At 47.4% G+C, this 16,994-nt stretch overlaps 1 protein-coding gene and 1 non-coding gene across 2 annotated transcripts in view; one reads left to right on the plus strand and one right to left on the minus strand.

Moving 5' to 3' along the window:
• Window positions 1-16,994, plus strand: part of LPO (lactoperoxidase) — a 24,655-nt gene continuing 7,661 nt past the window's right edge. The window contains exons 1-9 of the mRNA XM_027517588.1: window positions 1-76; window positions 1,420-1,507; window positions 5,302-5,354; window positions 6,057-6,299; window positions 7,869-7,986; window positions 8,398-8,527; window positions 9,265-9,471; window positions 10,909-11,233; window positions 12,842-13,002. Of these exons, the coding sequence (XP_027373389.1) occupies window positions 1-76; window positions 1,420-1,507; window positions 5,302-5,354; window positions 6,057-6,299; window positions 7,869-7,986; window positions 8,398-8,527; window positions 9,265-9,471; window positions 10,909-11,233; window positions 12,842-13,002 (1,401 nt within the window). The remainder of the gene's footprint in view (window positions 77-1,419; window positions 1,508-5,301; window positions 5,355-6,056; window positions 6,300-7,868; window positions 7,987-8,397; window positions 8,528-9,264; window positions 9,472-10,908; window positions 11,234-12,841; window positions 13,003-16,994) is intronic.
• On the minus strand, window positions 3,999-4,105 carry LOC113878727. The gene has a single exon (XR_003507141.1). It is a non-coding gene; the product is annotated as a U6 spliceosomal RNA (small nuclear RNA).

Below are 16,994 nucleotides of genomic sequence, written 5' to 3' on the forward strand. Positions count from 1 at the left end.
ATGTGGGTCTGTCTCCAACTTCCAGTCTTTTTGGCTTCCGTGACCTTATTCGAGGTTGCAGCATCTGACACAATTGGTAAGTGCCACCCTGCACTGGTTTCCTGGGGCTGCGGTTACAGAGGACCACAGTCTGGGTGGTTTAAGACAAGAGATTTCGTCTCCTCCAGTTCAAGAGGCTAGAAGTCCAAAATCAAGGGGTTAGTGGCCCATGCTGCTCTAAAGGCTCAAGGGGAGAATACTTCCTTGCCTCTTCCTGGTGGCTCCCAGCCATCCTTGACTTACAGCTGCATCACTCCAACACAGCCTGCTTCTCTGGGGGGGTCCTCTTGCGTGTCCTTGCCCCTTGTGATAAAGCCACTAGTCAACAGATATAGAGCACCCTCTAATCCCGGGCCCTTATGACTTCTTCTTAAAGTCACATTCTAAGGTTTTAGATGGACATGTATTTTGGAGGGACACTATTTAAGCCACTACACTCCCCTTGTTCAAAGACTTCATCCTGATTCCCCACCACTCCAGACCCTAATAGGAATGCAAAGAAGGAAACCCACCTCTACTCTAAGCCATCTCCTTCCCTATCTCGGGATCCTGATGATTAGCTAAGCCCTTTGAGGGACTTGTGTATGGGTCCACCTCACCAAGAAGCAAACAAATCCCACAGTCCAGTATCCAGATCCAGTCTGAGTGGTCACACATCTTAATCCCATCACTGGATCCAGCCAGCCCTCTATCCGCAGGTTATGCATCAGCAGATTCAATCATCAGTAGATTGAAAGTATTTTATTTTTAAGATTCCAAGGACTTCCCTGGTGATCCAGTGGCTAAGATTCCATGCTCCCAGTGCTGGGGATCTGAGTTTGATCCCTGCTCAAGGAACTAGATCCCACATGCTGCAGCTAGAAGTTCAAATGCCTCAACTAAAGATGCTACATGTTGCAACCAGCACAGCCAAATAAATAAATATATATATATATTTTTAAGATTCCAGAAAACACACCCTCAAAAAAAAAATGCACTCTGGCAGCTATTTACATGAAATTTACATTGCATTAAGTATTATAAGTTATCTAGAAATGATAACTTATGATTTAAAGTATATAGGATAATGTGATAGATTTACAAATACATTTTATATAAAGGACATGAGCATTCTGGGGGTTCCTGGAACAAATCCCCTGCGGATACTGAGGGATGACTGTATTCTAGTGGACTCCTAAAGAGCGACATTGATAACCTATTGAGGATCAGAGAATATTCTTCTCATTCTTGGCTTTTCCTCCAGAGGAATGTTTCCTAATCTTGACCTCTTCCTGCTCAGATTTGAAGAGTGGGGATAATAGCAGAGAAAGAGGGGGACAGAGCAAAGGGCTTCTCCAAAGAGTGGCGTCTGATACCTTGTTCCTTGTTTCCCTCTCCAAGCACAGGCCGCCAGCACCACCACCATCTCTGATGCTGTGAGTAAGGTCAAGATCCAGGTCAACAAGGCCTTCCTGGATTCCCGGACCAGGTGGGTGAGACACACACACCATGCACATTCCTTCCTGGGCTTCCTGTTAAGGACAAGTGGGTCTAAACCAGTCCTGACAGGCCAGTAAGCCAAAGCAATTATACAGCCTGCCCTCCCACCCCTTGCCTGCGAGCAGGGGCCAAGCAGGAGTAAGAGCCCGTGGCTCCTAAAATCCTCAGCCTCGAAGTTTCCTCAAAGGGGATGTCTCATCTGATCTCATGAGCACTTTCTTTCCTATAGTTAAGTGATTCCTTGGGTCGTGCCTTCCAGAGTCTCAGAAAACCGGTCAGTAGTTTTTCGTTCGTTCAGCATGACTTAGATCAAGCCCTTAGAAACAGAAGCTAAGATCTGCATCACATACAGGTGACTTACCGGGGAGCACTCTCAGGAAGCTCTAGTGGAGCCAAGGAGTGAGGCCAGATGGGTAAAAAGAAGGCCGACAAGCAGGGATGTGGTTTAAGGCCCAGCCCCAGCTGACCCTGCAGGGAGATCCAGAGTGTGGGCTGCATCTCAGAGCCTGTCCTACCTTGAGCAAGGCAGCAGAGTGTTCACCTGCCAAAGGTGTCCTTGACTCAGCCAGATGTGCTGCAAGCTCGGTACTGGGGCTGGGGTGGGGTGCGGGGGCGGGTAGAGCGTATATCCCACTGTGTGACTCCCAGGCATTCAGACAGGCAGCTCCCCTGACTCAGAAGCCATTGCCCAAGAAAGTTAGAGGCATGAGCCATCAACTGCAGCTGCACCCGCAGTAGCCAGGGGAGGGGCCCAAAGGCCACTCGGGGAACATACAGGACACCGGCAGAGTCAGCTACCTCCCAACCCGGGGAGGGGCTGGGCTTCCCAGAATAAGCAGTGCAGACTGTGTCCCTGCCCTCAGAAAGCACATGCTTTAGCCAGAGAGGCAGACAAACCAGAGTAATCACTTCATGGAGCTGAAAACCACATTGCTCATTCCTCTTGCTGTCTTTTTACTGATCTTGGGGTTTCACTCCCCCTTGGCCCTTTCATAAACTCTCAAGAGGTCCCCCAACTTCTTGGCTGACTTTTAGAGGACAAGATGTGCTCTGATCTCTTCTAGTCCCAAGAACAGCATCCTTTCAGGAACTCAAATATCAGCAGAAGAAGATGAAGCCCCGAGCCTCTCACTTTCCTCTGCTCAGAGCTGCTGTAGACTTCAGAGAGAAGGAAGGGTCCACAGTCTGTCGTCCCTCTTTCCCGGGCTTCTTGCCATCCCCCAGCCCAGGTTTCTGACTCTTAGGGGTTAAGCTGAGGGAAAGAAGGAGAGATATAGAATGACAAAGCCTAAATCACTTGGATAATATAGTGCCTGGAGGTGGGATGGGGAGATCAGAAGTCCTTCCCTCCTTGGGCACTTTCGGCTCTCACACACTCTGCTGCCAAGTCTCTGACCCAGAGAAGTATCTGACCAGTAGCTCACAGCTCCAAGCCGCAGCCCGGGAGCTTGTGGCTCCCTCCCTAGTCCTTCCGTATATCATCTTGACCCAGGTCCCCTTTAAAGAGGCTCCAGAAGACCAAACAGTTTTTCAAGGCAGGACCCTGGTGTGTCTCCCTTTGCTTGGCAAAGCAATAAAGTTATCTATCCTTTTCTACTTTACCCAAAACTGTCTCTGGGATTTGATTTGGGACCACGGTACAAAGAGGGGCTTCCCAGGTGGCTCAATGGTAAAGATTCTACCTGCCAATGCAGGAGACGCTGGTTCCATCCCTGGGTCAGGAAGATCCCCTGAAGAAGGAAATGGCAACCCACTCCAGTATTCTTCCCTGGAGAATCCCCTGGACCAAAACAAAACAAAACAAACAGAGCCTGGTGGGCTACAGTCCATGGGTCCCAAAGAGTCAGACATGACTGAGCATGCACACACGGGTTAGAGAACTAAAAGCTTTGCCCTGCCGCTGGAGGATGTGTGGATCAGGGCCCTGCGCCGGCCTGTCTGGCTTACTCTGCTGTTAGGGGCGCAGTGTCAGCCACCTCCTCTTTTCTTGTTTTCTTTAGGCTCTTTGGGCAGGTGTCAACCACCAGCCACAACTCCAGGACACACAGCAGCACCCTCTTCTTTTTCACTTTTTTTTAAATTAATTTTTATTGGCGTATAGTTGCTGTACAATGTTGTGTTAGTACAGCACAGTGAATCAGCTACATGTATCATATATCCACTCCTTTCTGGATTTCCTTCCCAATTAGGTCAGCACAGGTCATTGAGTAGAGTTCCCTGTGCTATACCCTCAGTTCTCATTAGTAACCTATTTTGTACATAAGAGTGTATATATGTCAGTCCCAGTCTCCCAATTTGTAATATCCTCCCCTTGGTATCCGTAAGTTTGTTCTCTATATCTGTGACTCTGTTTCTGCTTTGCCAATAAGCTCATCTGTATCGTTTTTCTAGATTCCACATGTAAGTGATATTATACAATATTTTTCCTCTTTCTGACTTACTTCACCCTGTATGACAAAGGTAAAAATCTGTCTCTAGGTAAAAATATGGAACCTTTCACAAATTTGCTTGTCGTCCTTGTGCAGGGGCCATGCTAATCCTTTCTGTATAGTCCCAATTTTAGGATATGTGCTGCCAAAGTGAGCACCTGTCCTCCTTGTAAGGACCTTGTCACGGGACTGAGAGCAAAGAGGAAGCCCCACAGTGGTGGGAGGGAAATGTCCGGTTTTTCAGCCACTGTCTCCCAATGAACCTTCTCTCTCCCTCCTAATGTCAACCCTTTTATAGCCCAAGGTGGGGGGAGACTAAAAGCCACAAAATCCATGTTCAGCACCTCCTTTTTGAGTCATGCTGCCCAGGATGAGCAGCTCTGCCTTGGAACTCATCCCCACTGGTTAGTTCCTGGATTCAGGGACCTCGTGGAGACATAATCACATTTAAACATTTTTTTCACAAGCAAATAAACACTCCAGTGCCCCACAAACTGTGATGAGGACAATGAAGGAAATAAACAGAGCAGTGGCTGCTACTCTAGTTGCAGAAAGCAGGGAAGCCTGATGGAGGATGAGAAGGAACAGGCCATGTAGCGAGCCAGGGGCTAGCATTACAGGGCCTGGGGGCAGTGTAGGCAAAGGTTCTGAGGCAGGAAAGAGTTTCGGGTGCTTAGGACACGGAAAGAAGGCCATGCTGGTGGTGGCGGTAGGAAAAGAGGACACACAGGTGGAGCCTGAGAGTCAGAGGGTCAGAGGCAGAGCAGTGGCTTGGAGGGGCTGGGGGAGAAGGGGAGGTCTCAGGCATGACAGTTCATGGGTGTGGGGTCTCCTTTGCAGGTGATGAAAATGTTTGGGAGCTAGACAGAGGCAAAGCTCACATAATGCTATGAGCATGTACACTATAAGACCATGGATTCAGGAACGCCACAGGGTGAGCCAAGAAAGTGCTTAAATCAGAGTAGCCTGGTCTGCTTTTCATTCGAAAAAGCTCCCTCCTGCAGCCAGGTGGAGAATGGATGGGAGGAGGACAGGAGGGGAGGCCGTAGTCTGCTGCAACCATCCAGGTGGGGGAGGGTGAGGACTAGGAGGAGGCCAGAGGCCTGGAGATGGAAAAAGAGTTCCTCCACAGCCCTGCCTGCTCCCCCGGAGCCCAGGTCGGCCTGCTTGTCCAAGTCACCCCTCCGGCTGAGACACCAGGCCCCTGCATGCTAGAAGTAAACGACTTGATCCACAGGGACAGGCCAGTAGTCACATCCTGTGAAGTGTATCCCAAAAGCAAGGTTGTCTTCCTGAGAGTTTAAGCCACTTCCAAAATTTCAGATCATCTAACAGGACCCCTCATCTCACACAGGAGTGGGGAGAGGGTTCTCATGCAGGACTGCACCCACCTCACCTTGCTTAGAGGTAGAAGTCTATTTCCTCTCTGTTTTTCCAGACTGACCTCATTCTATTGACCTGTCTTCAATTCTGTCTTATGTCCACCTGACTGCTGGGTCTAGCCAACAAGCTTTTTATTTCAGTTAAGGTATTTCCAGGTCTATAATTTCGACTTGTTGTTTTCTTTTTTTAATAAATTCTACTCTTTTTTTCAAACTTTAACTTTTTATTTTGTACTGGAGTATAGCCGATTAACCATGTTGTGGTCGTTTCAGATGAACCGCGAAGGGACTCAGCCCTACATAATAAATTCTACTTTTGTGGAATGGTCTGGGTTTTATTTTTCCATTTAAGAAAAACTTAAAATTGATTATTAAACCATTTTATGACAGCGGATTTTAAATCATTTTAAAATCTTTATCAGATGTCTCCAGCATCTGGTTCACGCCAGTATTGGCATCAATTGGTTGCCCCCAAGGCTCCGTAAGAGGGGGTTCCACAGTCAAGGGCTCCTCAGTCGGAATCGTACATCCGGGGACTAAGCGTATTTGGTTTCCCCAACTGAGCCGCAAGCCGCCAATGCAGCGGCAACCCTTTGATTCTAATTCAGGAAGCTCTCAGGTCCATCTGCCTGCCTTCCCTCAGAAACAGACTGCACCAAGCTTAAAGACACACTGCAGCTTCCTCCTCCCAGAGGCGGTTTTCCAGAGGCATCCGAGGACAGCTGAGTAAAAGTCCTGAGAGCACAGACGTGGGGGGCTCCTGCTTGCTGCCCACACCCCCATGGCTCCCCCACTGCTCTCCACTGTAGGCTGAAGACGACCTTGAGCTCTGAGGCACCCACCACCCAACAGCTCTCAGAGTACTTCAAGCACGCCAAGGGCCGGACCCGCACGGCCATTCGCAACGGGCAGGTGTGGGAGGAGTCCTTAAAGAGGCTGAGGCGGGACACAACCCTGACCAACGTCACAGGTATGGAAATCCCACCAGCCCCCCAGTGGCAGGAAGGGCTCGTCTCCCTGGGGGAAAGAGCAGAAGCCATCAAGACTGCAGCTCCTATTGGGAGCCCTCTTCTCTCTCCCTCAGAGCAAAGAGGGGCTGGGAGGACAGTCAGGTCAGTGCTCTTTCGGCAGAGAAAGGAACTCGGGCCCAGCAAGGTCACATTGCCAACTCCAAATGAGGCGACATTCGTGCCCTTTGGCATAATACCAGCTGTAAGGCCTCTGTCCAGAGGAAAAACTAAAGTCAATAAACATGGGATCCCTGTCTCAAACCACAGTGCCACCACTTCCTCCTGTAAAAAGGATATTTAATCCACCTGTGTCAGGGGAGATTTACTGGGATTATGTCACGGATGAGGAACTGTCCCTCTTGTTCTGGATACTGTGGAGCTGAAACAATGAGCTTGCCAATTAATCATGAGCTCCTCGACCCCTCCACCCCACCCCTGGCCAAATGTCACAGTTCATGGACGGTCATGGAGGAAGGGGATTGATCTTGACGGAAGGAAGAGACTGCAGGTTCTTGCTGGGAAAACTTCAAGTGAGGGAAGATACCTGGCCTAGGACATGGGAAAATTCCAAAGTTCCCAAAGGAAGGAAGGAAACCAGGACAAGGTAGGGAGAAGGAGGGAGCGCTTTGAACTCGATAAGACTCAAAAGGTGCTGGGGCTTGAACCTTGGCCCCTGCCCATTTCTGCAGATGAGCCCCCTGAAGAAGCCCCCCAGGGCTGGATCCCCCTGACTCCTTTTCCCTGCAGGTACCAGAATGGAGTACAGGCTGCTCTAGGATTTGGGCGGCTCTCTCTTCTGTGCACTCATGAAGGCCTCTGATACCTAAAACAACCCACTGTTACCTCCCCCCACCCCCGCCCAAGACCACAGGGCTCCTCACTTAAAAATGGCCAGTCCCTTCCCAATATCTTTCCATTTAGATTCTTGTGTGCTTAGTACTTTAGAGGTCAGTGGAACTTTTTTACTTTTTTACTTTTTTTTTTTTTTTTGCAATGCCATGTGGCATTTGAGATCTTAGTTCCCCAACCAGGGGGTGAACTCTTAACCCCTATGGTGGAAGTGTGGAGTCTAAACCACTGAACCACCAGGGACATACCCATCAGTGGAGCTTTAGAAGAAAAGCAATCTTATCAAACTAACTCATACTAACATGCACCTAACCTCTCAGGGGGTACTTTTATTCTAAAAGAAAAGTCCATTGATTCAAATAATCTGATAGACCAAGAATTACTAACAGTTCTGGAGATACTACTAATCTGTGCTGCCTTGGACAAGTCTTGGGAACCCTGTGATCTCAGTTTCTTCTCTGTAAAATGAGAATTAAAAGTTTTACCTTAATGAGTTGTCAGGATTAAAGGTGAAACCCCTTGAGAAACGCTTGCTTAGAATGTAAAATGTATTCTCCCAAAAATCAGGTCCAAAAGATGAACCTCCCCTCAGGGCCTCGGAATGGAGGAAGAACCCAGGCACAGGAAGGATAGAGGGTTTTCTGACACCACCTTGCCCTGTGGCATCTCTTCTCTTTCAGACCCTAGCCTGGACTTGACTGCACTCTCCTGGGAGGTGGGCTGCGGTGCCCCGGTTCCTCTGGTGAAATGTGATGAAAACAGCCCTTACCGCACCATCACGGGAGACTGTAATAACAGGTGAGCGGCCATGGGGGTGTGTAGTGGGCAGGGTGGCCCACCTGCCCCACCCAGCCCAGCCAGAGGCTTGGCTCCTTGGGCACTACAGGCAGGACTCCCACGACCTCACCCTCCCAGGCCAGCGTCCCTCTGGAATCCGTTCTGTTGGAACCCGCCTCACTTTCCCAACTTGTCTAAAGAAACCACCGTATATCCGGCTGGAAGGAGCGCCTTTCCCGGGGGCGGAGGAGCCCGGAGCCTTCGGGGATGGGAGTGGTCCAGACCACCTCACACAGGAGAGGCACCTCCTCCGCATCCAGTCTCCCTGGGGCAGAGGCTCCCGTCCTTCCCTGGGGGATCCCCGTAGGATGTGCGGAGAAGCAGACCCGGGAGCCAGCCGAACGAGGCTGAGGGCCAGCCTTGCCGTTTCAGGAGGAGCCCCGCACTGGGCGCCGCCAACAGGGCGCTGGCGCGCTGGCTGCCGGCGGAGTACGAGGACGGGCTCGCCCTGCCCTTCGGCTGGACGCAGAGGAAGACGCGCAACGGCTTCCGCGTCCCGCTGGTGAGCGCGGCCGCGGGGAGGGGGCGAACCCCGAGCTGGCGCGGGCACATGGAGTCAGAGGGGAAGGGAGGCGCCCCGCTAAGTACCCAAGCAGAGGACGCAGACACGGGCGCGAGGAGAGACGGACGCGCGGGAGAACCACACCCGGGGAGACACGGAGATGGGGACTCGCTCCCTCGTCGTGTTCCGGAAAACGCCACTAGAGGGCTGCAGATCCCGCGTCCCGAGCCCAGCCACGTGGTGGTCATGGCCCAGCCGCCATCAAGCCAAGTACCCCGGGGTCTCCCAAGCAGATGGCCTCCCTGCGCCATCCTGCTGGCGCTTGTCCTGCCGCAGCCCCTGGAGTGCATCAGCTGTTGTTTGCCTGGAGGTCCCATCTATTGGCCTCATCTGAGTTGGCAGGCCCTCCCCAGAGCCCCTCTGTTCCTGGTTCCAGACACCTGGCACCTCCTCCGTGGCATTTACTTAAGGGACAGCCTGTCTTTGTTTACCCTCTTTGAGTGAAAAGGGCATTGGCCTTGAAACTATCAAGTCATACAGACCTGGCCCTTTGTAGCTGCAGGAAGTGGGTGATTGCTCTCACCCCTCTTGGACTCAGAACGGGAGTAATGCCACCCACTTCAGAGCTTGTCCTGAAGAGGAAGTGTACCTGTTACGTCATGGGTACTCAGTGTACTGCGTTCAATCTGAATCTTCAAAGCACCTTTTCTTCCCTCTCTTTCTGTCTCCATCTGTAGGCCCGTGAGGTATCCAACAAAATTGTAGGCTACCTGGACGAAGAGGGTGTTCTGGACCAAAACAGGTCCCTGCTCTTCATGCAGTGGGGTCAGATTGTGGACCACGACCTGGACTTCGCCCCAGAAACGGAACTGGGGAGCAACGAGCACTCTAAAACCCAGTGTGAGGAGTACTGTATCCAGGGAGACAACTGCTTCCCCATCATGGTAGGCCCCTGCAGCGGGGTGCCCCTGGCAAACTGCTTGCCTCCCTGGTGTAGCAGGTGTTCCCAGCCCATCAGCCAGGACCTCCTGGAGATCGTGAATGCTGATCTGACAGCTTCCCAAGCCTCTCACATTCTATTCATTCATTCGCCCACTTATTTAGTAAGTAGACATCCATCATCTGCCATCATCAGGCAACACACTAAGCACTTGAGATTCAAAGGTGAACGAGACAGCATCCCTTCCCTCCAGGACAGAGGACCTGTGTGGGAAATGGACAAGTAATCACTAGTGGCAAAACTGGGAAGCTCTGGAGAGGGTTTTCTTCATCCCTGGCCCAGCAGCCCTGATGTCACCGGGGGTCTTATTAGAAATGTAAAATCTCAAACCGCACCCCAAACATTGGGAAGCAGGATCTACATTTTATCCAGATCCCCAGGAGAGTCATTGTATACCCAGTAAATTTGTGGAATGCCACCGTGAGTCATCATGGCGTCCAGGAAGGCTACTCTCAGAAAGAGCTGAGTGATGGATGAGTCAGAACGAGCAGCAGGGACTTATGGGAATTTCCAACAGGAAGGGAAAGGAATTTGCAGTGGCGCACCTTTCGTCTTATTCGTGGGTTTTACAGTGAGAGCGTGATTTATTCACTCAAGCATATTAAGAATATGTGTTGTGTTATGAAGAACACGGGCTTCCCAGGTGGCACTTATGCCAATGCAGGAGACATAAGAGACATGGAGTCGATCCCTGGATTGGGAAGATCTCCTGAAGAAGGGCATGGCAACCCACTCCAGTTTTCTTATCTGGAGAATCCCATGAACAGAGAAGCCTGAAGGCTACTGTCCATAGGGTCGAAAAGAGGCGGACACAACTGAAGCGACTTAGCGCAGCACAGCACGTGAAGAACATAAGCTGTAGAGTAAGGTCAACCTAGATCTGAGTCCCACATCTTTCCCTTTCAGTTTGTAAGTTCTTGGGCAAATTACTTAACCTTTTGGAGCCTCAGTTTTCTCATCAAGTGGGACAGAATTACCTACCTTACAGGATTTTATGAGGACCAAAGTGAGATAAAGTATGCACGATACCAAGCACATGGTAGGTCCAAAATAAATAAATGGTAGCTGTTGTTAGTAGTAATTATTAACAAACTCTTTCCTGCCTCATGTCCTGCTTCCCTGTGCCCAGATCTCAGGACTCCCTCACAACCAAAAATTTGGAGCTTTTCCTCTTGGCCCTTTTACACAGCAGGAGGTAGTGAACTTCAGGGTCCTGGGGGCCCAGGATGTAGCGTCAGCACGAGGCCTCTGGAGCCAGTGTCTGGCACCAGGGTCCCAGGAGGGCACCATCAGCATCTTTGCCAGCTGCATCCAGACCTACCCTGGGGAGAGGCTGCTGGCTGTACCACCTCTGCAGTCACCCACCCCCATCTCTCTGCAGTTCCCGAAAAATGATCCCAAGTTGAAGACTCAAGGGAAATGCATGCCTTTCTTCCGAGCCGGGTTTGTCTGCCCCACTCCACCTTACCAGTCATTGGCCCGAGAACAGATCAATGCTGTGACCTCCTTCCTGGACGCCAGCTTAGTGTACGGCTCTGAGCCCAGTCTGGCCAGCCGTCTCCGGAACCTCAGCAGCCCGCTGGGCCTCATGGCTGTCAACCAAGAAGCCTGGGACCACGGGCTGGCCTACCTGCCCTTTAACAACAAGAAGCCAAGCCCCTGTGAGTTCATCAACACCACCGCCCGCGTGCCCTGTTTCCTGGCGGGTGAGTCTAGGCTGGGAATAGAGGGGCCCAAGGACAAAGGGATTATCCTGGGGACTGAGAGCAGAGAGAGGCTGGAAGAGCTTCTCAAGGGTGCTGGGTGGCTTCCAAGCACTGGAGGCTTCTTCTCATTGTCTTCTGGAAAAATACACACTGAAAGCCACCACTGCCGCAGGCACTGGTCCAGGACTGGCAGAAGGGCCCAGACAAATACAGGATCTAGGAACATGTGTTCAGTGGATGTAAAAAAAAAAAAAAAAAAAAGAATTATGAAAATCCAGAAAAGCACAAAGAAAATAAGAAAATCCACAAAATCCCACTACTCACAGATAATAATCGTTGACATTTTAAGGCCTATCTTTCCAGCTTTTTTCCTATCATAGATCTTGCTCTACATTGTTTTACACAATTGGGGTCATACTAGAGTGCCGCTCTGTAATCCGATGTTTTCTCTTCACCTATCATGTCTTTAAATATTTTTTCTTCTACATCATGATCTTTAATGGTTACCTGGCATTCCATGGCATATGTTTATCATAATTTATTTTACCAACCCTATTTGGAGACGTTTAAGTCATTTTTAGCTTTTCTGTGATTTTGTTGCTGTTTTTAAGGTCGTGAGCATCCTTGTTGATGAATCCTTGTGCTGATTTTCAATAAGTTTACTAAGATAACTTCCTAGAGGAGGAAGTTCTATATAAATCAAAAGGAATGTATATTTTTAAGGCTTTTTATAATCTTGGCACAGAGGCCCCACTCCATGCAGCCTATGCAACTGAAGCCTCCAATTCTCATTCTAGGGGCTCATTCCTGGTCCTCTTTGCCTTTGGCTTCCAGAGGTCTTATCTCTTCCAAAAATCCAATCTTCTAGGATGAAGCCCACTCAGACATGGCAGAAGGCCCAGGTCTCTTGCCAGATCCCTGGGATTCTGTGTCCACACACATCTCACATCAGTCCAGACACAAAACCAAGCCCTTCCTGCTTTCCATAAAAATATCCACTAAGACCAAGCATTTGTGAATTTCACAGACTTTCCTGACGATTAGAGGACACAAAAACAAGCCCCCTGTAAAGCATCTGGTCTTTCACCATCTACACGACCCTCTCCTCCCAACAGCCCCCATCTCTAGATTCGTCTCCTTATTACACGGAATAATTTAACCCTTCCCAGGTTCCTGCCCTCAAACTTGCATTCCTAAAACCGTCAGAGTTGCTCTGAACAATAAAAAGCCCCTCAATCATTTGTAGGTCCTGTCTTAGAAGGCAATTTGGATTTAATTAGCAAAATTTTACTTCTTAATGTCATTTGTAGTCTTTACCACAGTCTAGTTGGGGGGTCAACCTTATTATCCCCATTTTCACAGATATGAAGACTGAGGTTTAGAAACATTAAGTAACTTGTCCAAAGTCACAGAACTAAAAGGTGTGTGTGCAGAGCTGGGATTCAAATCTGTAAATCACAACTCAGCTCTCTTTCCAGCTTAAATTAACTATAAGGAGGGACTTAAGAGAGCTTCCTGCTGGAGCACCATCATGTATTTCTTTGCGTAGGTTACTGGGTTCAGGGGCTGCTCGGGGTGAACCCACCTTCCTGCCTTCTGGGCTTTCAGGAGATTTTCGAGCCTCAGAGCAGATTCTGCTGGCCACTGCCCACACCCTCCTTCTCCGGGAGCACAACCGGCTGGCCAGAGAACTAAAGAAACTCAACCCTCACTGGAATGGAGAGAAGCTCTACCAGGAAGCCCGGAAAATCCTGGGAGCCTTCATACAGGTGAGTAGCCCGGGAGCACTGCCTGTACACCAGCCTCGCTCACTCACCCGGCTCTGCCTTCTGCCTGCTGCCAGACCTCCATCCCCGCTTCCTCTCCTCTCCTGCTTCTTTCCCACTGTCTCACTCTTGTAAACCCTCCCTTCTGTTTCTTCAGCTTCTCTGCCCCAAAATGAATCCCTGGATTCGGGGTGTCAGCAGGTCATTCATATGTTGGTCACTCAGTGTGCCCCCTCAGGTGCCGTCACTGGGACCATTGGTTCCATCACTCCTGGGATGGTTCCATCACCATTATTTTCCATCACCATTATCTTTTAATCCCACACCTAAGCCACAGGTCACAGACACGAGTCAATTGCTATTGTTGATCAACTGATTGACTAGAATAGACTTAGAAAGGTGGATATGTTGACATTAACCATACACATTTTTTAAAAAAACATTTTATTTAAAAATACTTGTAGATGCTTAGGGAGTTGTAGCCCCCAAAATGTACATGCACCTAGTCTCCCCCAATGCTAACATTTTGCATAGCTATGGTACAATTGCAAAAGCCTGAAGTTAACATTGATATGAATCATAAAGTTTAATAGATTTCACCAATAATAAATGCAGTCAATTCGTGTGTGGTGTGTCTATGTGTGTGTGTGTAGCTTCATGCAATTGTATCATGAAAAATGTGTAATTTCATGTAACCACCACCACAATAAAGACACTTAGCTCTTCCGTCACCACACTACTCCCTTGTGCTACTTTTTTACCAGCTGTAGCTCAGCTGGTAAAGAATCTGCCTGCAGTTCAGGAGACCTGGGTTCGATCCCTGGGTTGGAAAGATCCCCTGGGGAAGGGAAAGGTTACCCACTCCAGTATTCTGGCCTGGAGAATTCCATGGACTGTATAGTCCATGGGATGGCAGAGTCGAACACGACTGAACAACTTTCACTTCACTCGCCCTTTCTGATAGGTATGTAATGATACTGCATTGTGATTTTCCTTTGCATTTACCTGATGGCTGATCACACTGAACATCTTTTCACATGCTTTTTTTTTTTTTTTTTTTTTGCCATCTGGATATCCTCTTCAGTAAAACTTTGGTTCATGTATTTTGCCCATTTCCTTTTTTTTTGTTTGCTTTTATTTTGTTTGTTTTTTGGCTGCCTTGGGTCTTAGTTGCAGCACGTGAGATCTTTCACTGTGAAAGATCTGTGAGCTCAGCAGTTTCGGTGCACCAGGGTAGTTGTCCGCAGTGGGAGCTTAGTGCACAGACCAGGATTGGAACCCGAGGCACCTGCACTGGAAGCATTGGAAGGTGGATTCTTAACCACCGGACCACCGGGGAAGTCCCTATTTTGCCCATTTTCAAATTAGAGTTTGTATTTTGATGTTGAGTTTTCAGTGTGTATTAGTCACTCAGTCGTGTCTGACTCTTTGCAACCCCATGGACTATAACCTGCCAGGCTCCTCTGTCCATGGACTTCCCCAGGCAAGAATACTGGAGTGGGTTACCATTCCCTTCTCCAGGGGATCTTCCTGACCCAGGGATCAAACCTGGGTCTCTTGCATTGCATGAAGATTCTTTACTATCTGAACCATCAGGGAAGCCAGTTCTTTTTACATTCTAGCTATGAGTCTTTTGTCAGATATGTGACTGTAAATATTTTCTCCCAGTCTGTACTTTGTCTTTTCATTCTCTTAATAGAGTTCTTTGCAGAGTAAGGGTTTTCATTTTAATGAAGTCAAATTTATCCATTTTTTCCTTTCACGTATTGTGCTTTTGGTGTCAAGTCCCAGTTCTTTCCCTGAGTCTTAGGTCCCAAAGATTTATCTCCTGGTTTTATTTTTCTAGACGTTCTATGGTTTTATCATTTACATTTAAGTTCATGATCCATTTGAGGTTAATTTTTGTATAAAGCATAAGGTTTAGGTCAGGGTTTATTGAGGGGCAGGGTGACTATGAATTTCTGATTGCTCCAGCACAACTTATAGAAAGGCTATCTTTCTCCTATTGAATTGCTTTTGCTCTTTTGTCAAAAATTATTAATATTTGGGCATATTTATATCAATCTATTTCTAGATTGCCCTTTCTATTCCACTAATCTATATGTCTATGCCTATACCAGTACCAGTGTTCAATAACTGTAGTTATATGATAAGACTTAACATTAGGAAAAATGACTCTTCTCACTTTACTCTTCTTTTTCAAAATTATTTTGGCTATCATTAGTGTCTTCACCTTTCCATATACATTTTAAAACATGCTTATCCATATCTACAAGGAAGTCTTGCTGAGATTTTGATAAGAATTGTATTAAACCTTAGATCAATTTAGGGACAATTGAAATCCTTACTATGTTGAGTTTTCCAATACATAAACAGTGTGTGTGTGTGTGTGTGTGTTAGTCGCTCAGTCATGTCTGACTCTGTGACCCCATGGACTGTAGCCCACCAGGCTCCTCTGTTCATGGGGATTCTCCAGGCAAGAATACTGGAGTGGGTTGACATGCCCTCCTCCAGGGGAATCTTCCCAACCCAGGGATCAAACCCAGGTCTCCCGCATTGCAGGCAGATTCTTTACCATCAGGGAAGCCCATAAACATAGTATGTCTCTCCAAATGTTTAGATTTTCCTTGATTTATTTCATCAGCATTTTATAATTTTAATCATACAGATCCTATACATGCTTGTTACATACCTGACTATTAACTTCCTTTGGAAGAATTGTAAATGGTATTACATCTCTTATTTCAGTTTCCACATATTCATTATCAGTGTGTAACAATGTAATTGATTTTTACGTGTTGATTCTGTATCCTATGACCTTGCTAAGCTCAGTTCTAGGAATCTGTAGATTCCTTGGGATTTTCTACAGATAGTTGTGTCATCTATAAATAATTAGTTATATTCCTTCTTTTCTAATTTGTGTGTTTTTCATTTCTTTATCTTGCCTTATTACAGGCAAGAAAAGTATAACTTCCAGTACTATACTGAGTAAGAGTGGTGACAGCAGACAGTCTCATCTTCCCAACAGTAAAAGAAAAGCATTCAAGGTTTACCATTAAGTATGTTAATTGTGAAGTTTTTGTAAGTGCTGTATATGAAGTTGAGGGAGTTCTGCTCTTCCCTAGTGTACTGAAAGTTTTTAAATGAACAGATGTGGGGTTTTGTCAAGTGGTTTTTCTGCATAGATTTATATAATTATATGACTTTTCTTCTTTAGTCTATTCTGGTTGCTTTAGGTTCATTTTGTTCTTACTGCTTGTTTATTGAGGTGAGAACTTAGATTATTGATCTGAGAGCTTTCTTCTTTTCTAATATAAGGATTAGAAGTGATATAAATGTCTCTTGGCACTGTTAATTGTATCCCACAAATGTCAATACACTGTGTTTTCATTTTAATTCAATATGTATGTTTTGTTGTTACTTCCTTTCTCTTTGACCTGTAGGTTATTTAGAAGTATATTATTTTATTTCCAAGTGTTCAGAGATTTCACTGCTGCCTTTCTGTTACTGATTTCTAGTTTGATTCCATCATTGTCAGATAATATACTCTATACTATCTCAATTCTTTCAAATTTGTTAAGGTTTACTTTGTAACTCTGGTACAGTTATCTTGTTGAATGTTCCACAGATCCTTAAGAAGAGCTTGCGCATTCTGCTATTGGGTGGAATGTTACCTATTACATTGTTCCTTCCTTTCTGAGGTCCTAGCCTCCTTCTGTTATCATTTCTTTATATTTAAAGAGTTTCTTTTAGCCATTCTCTGAGGATAGGTCTGCTCACAGTAAATGCCCTTCCTTTCCTTCATCTGAGAATGTCTTTATTTCCCTTTTATTCCAGAGGAATAGTGTTACCAGATACTAGATTCAAGGTTGACAGTTCTTTTCTTTCAGCACTTGAAAAATGTTGTGCCACTTCCCTCTTGCCTCCATGGTTTCAAATGAGAAATTCACTGCTATTCAAATTGAAAGTGAAGGTCGCTCAGTCGTGTCCTACTT

Source organism: Bos indicus x Bos taurus, chromosome 19 (assembly GCF_003369695.1).
Source record: "Bos indicus x Bos taurus breed Angus x Brahman F1 hybrid chromosome 19, Bos_hybrid_MaternalHap_v2.0, whole genome shotgun sequence".
NCBI lineage: Eukaryota > Metazoa > Chordata > Mammalia > Artiodactyla > Bovidae > Bos > Bos indicus x Bos taurus.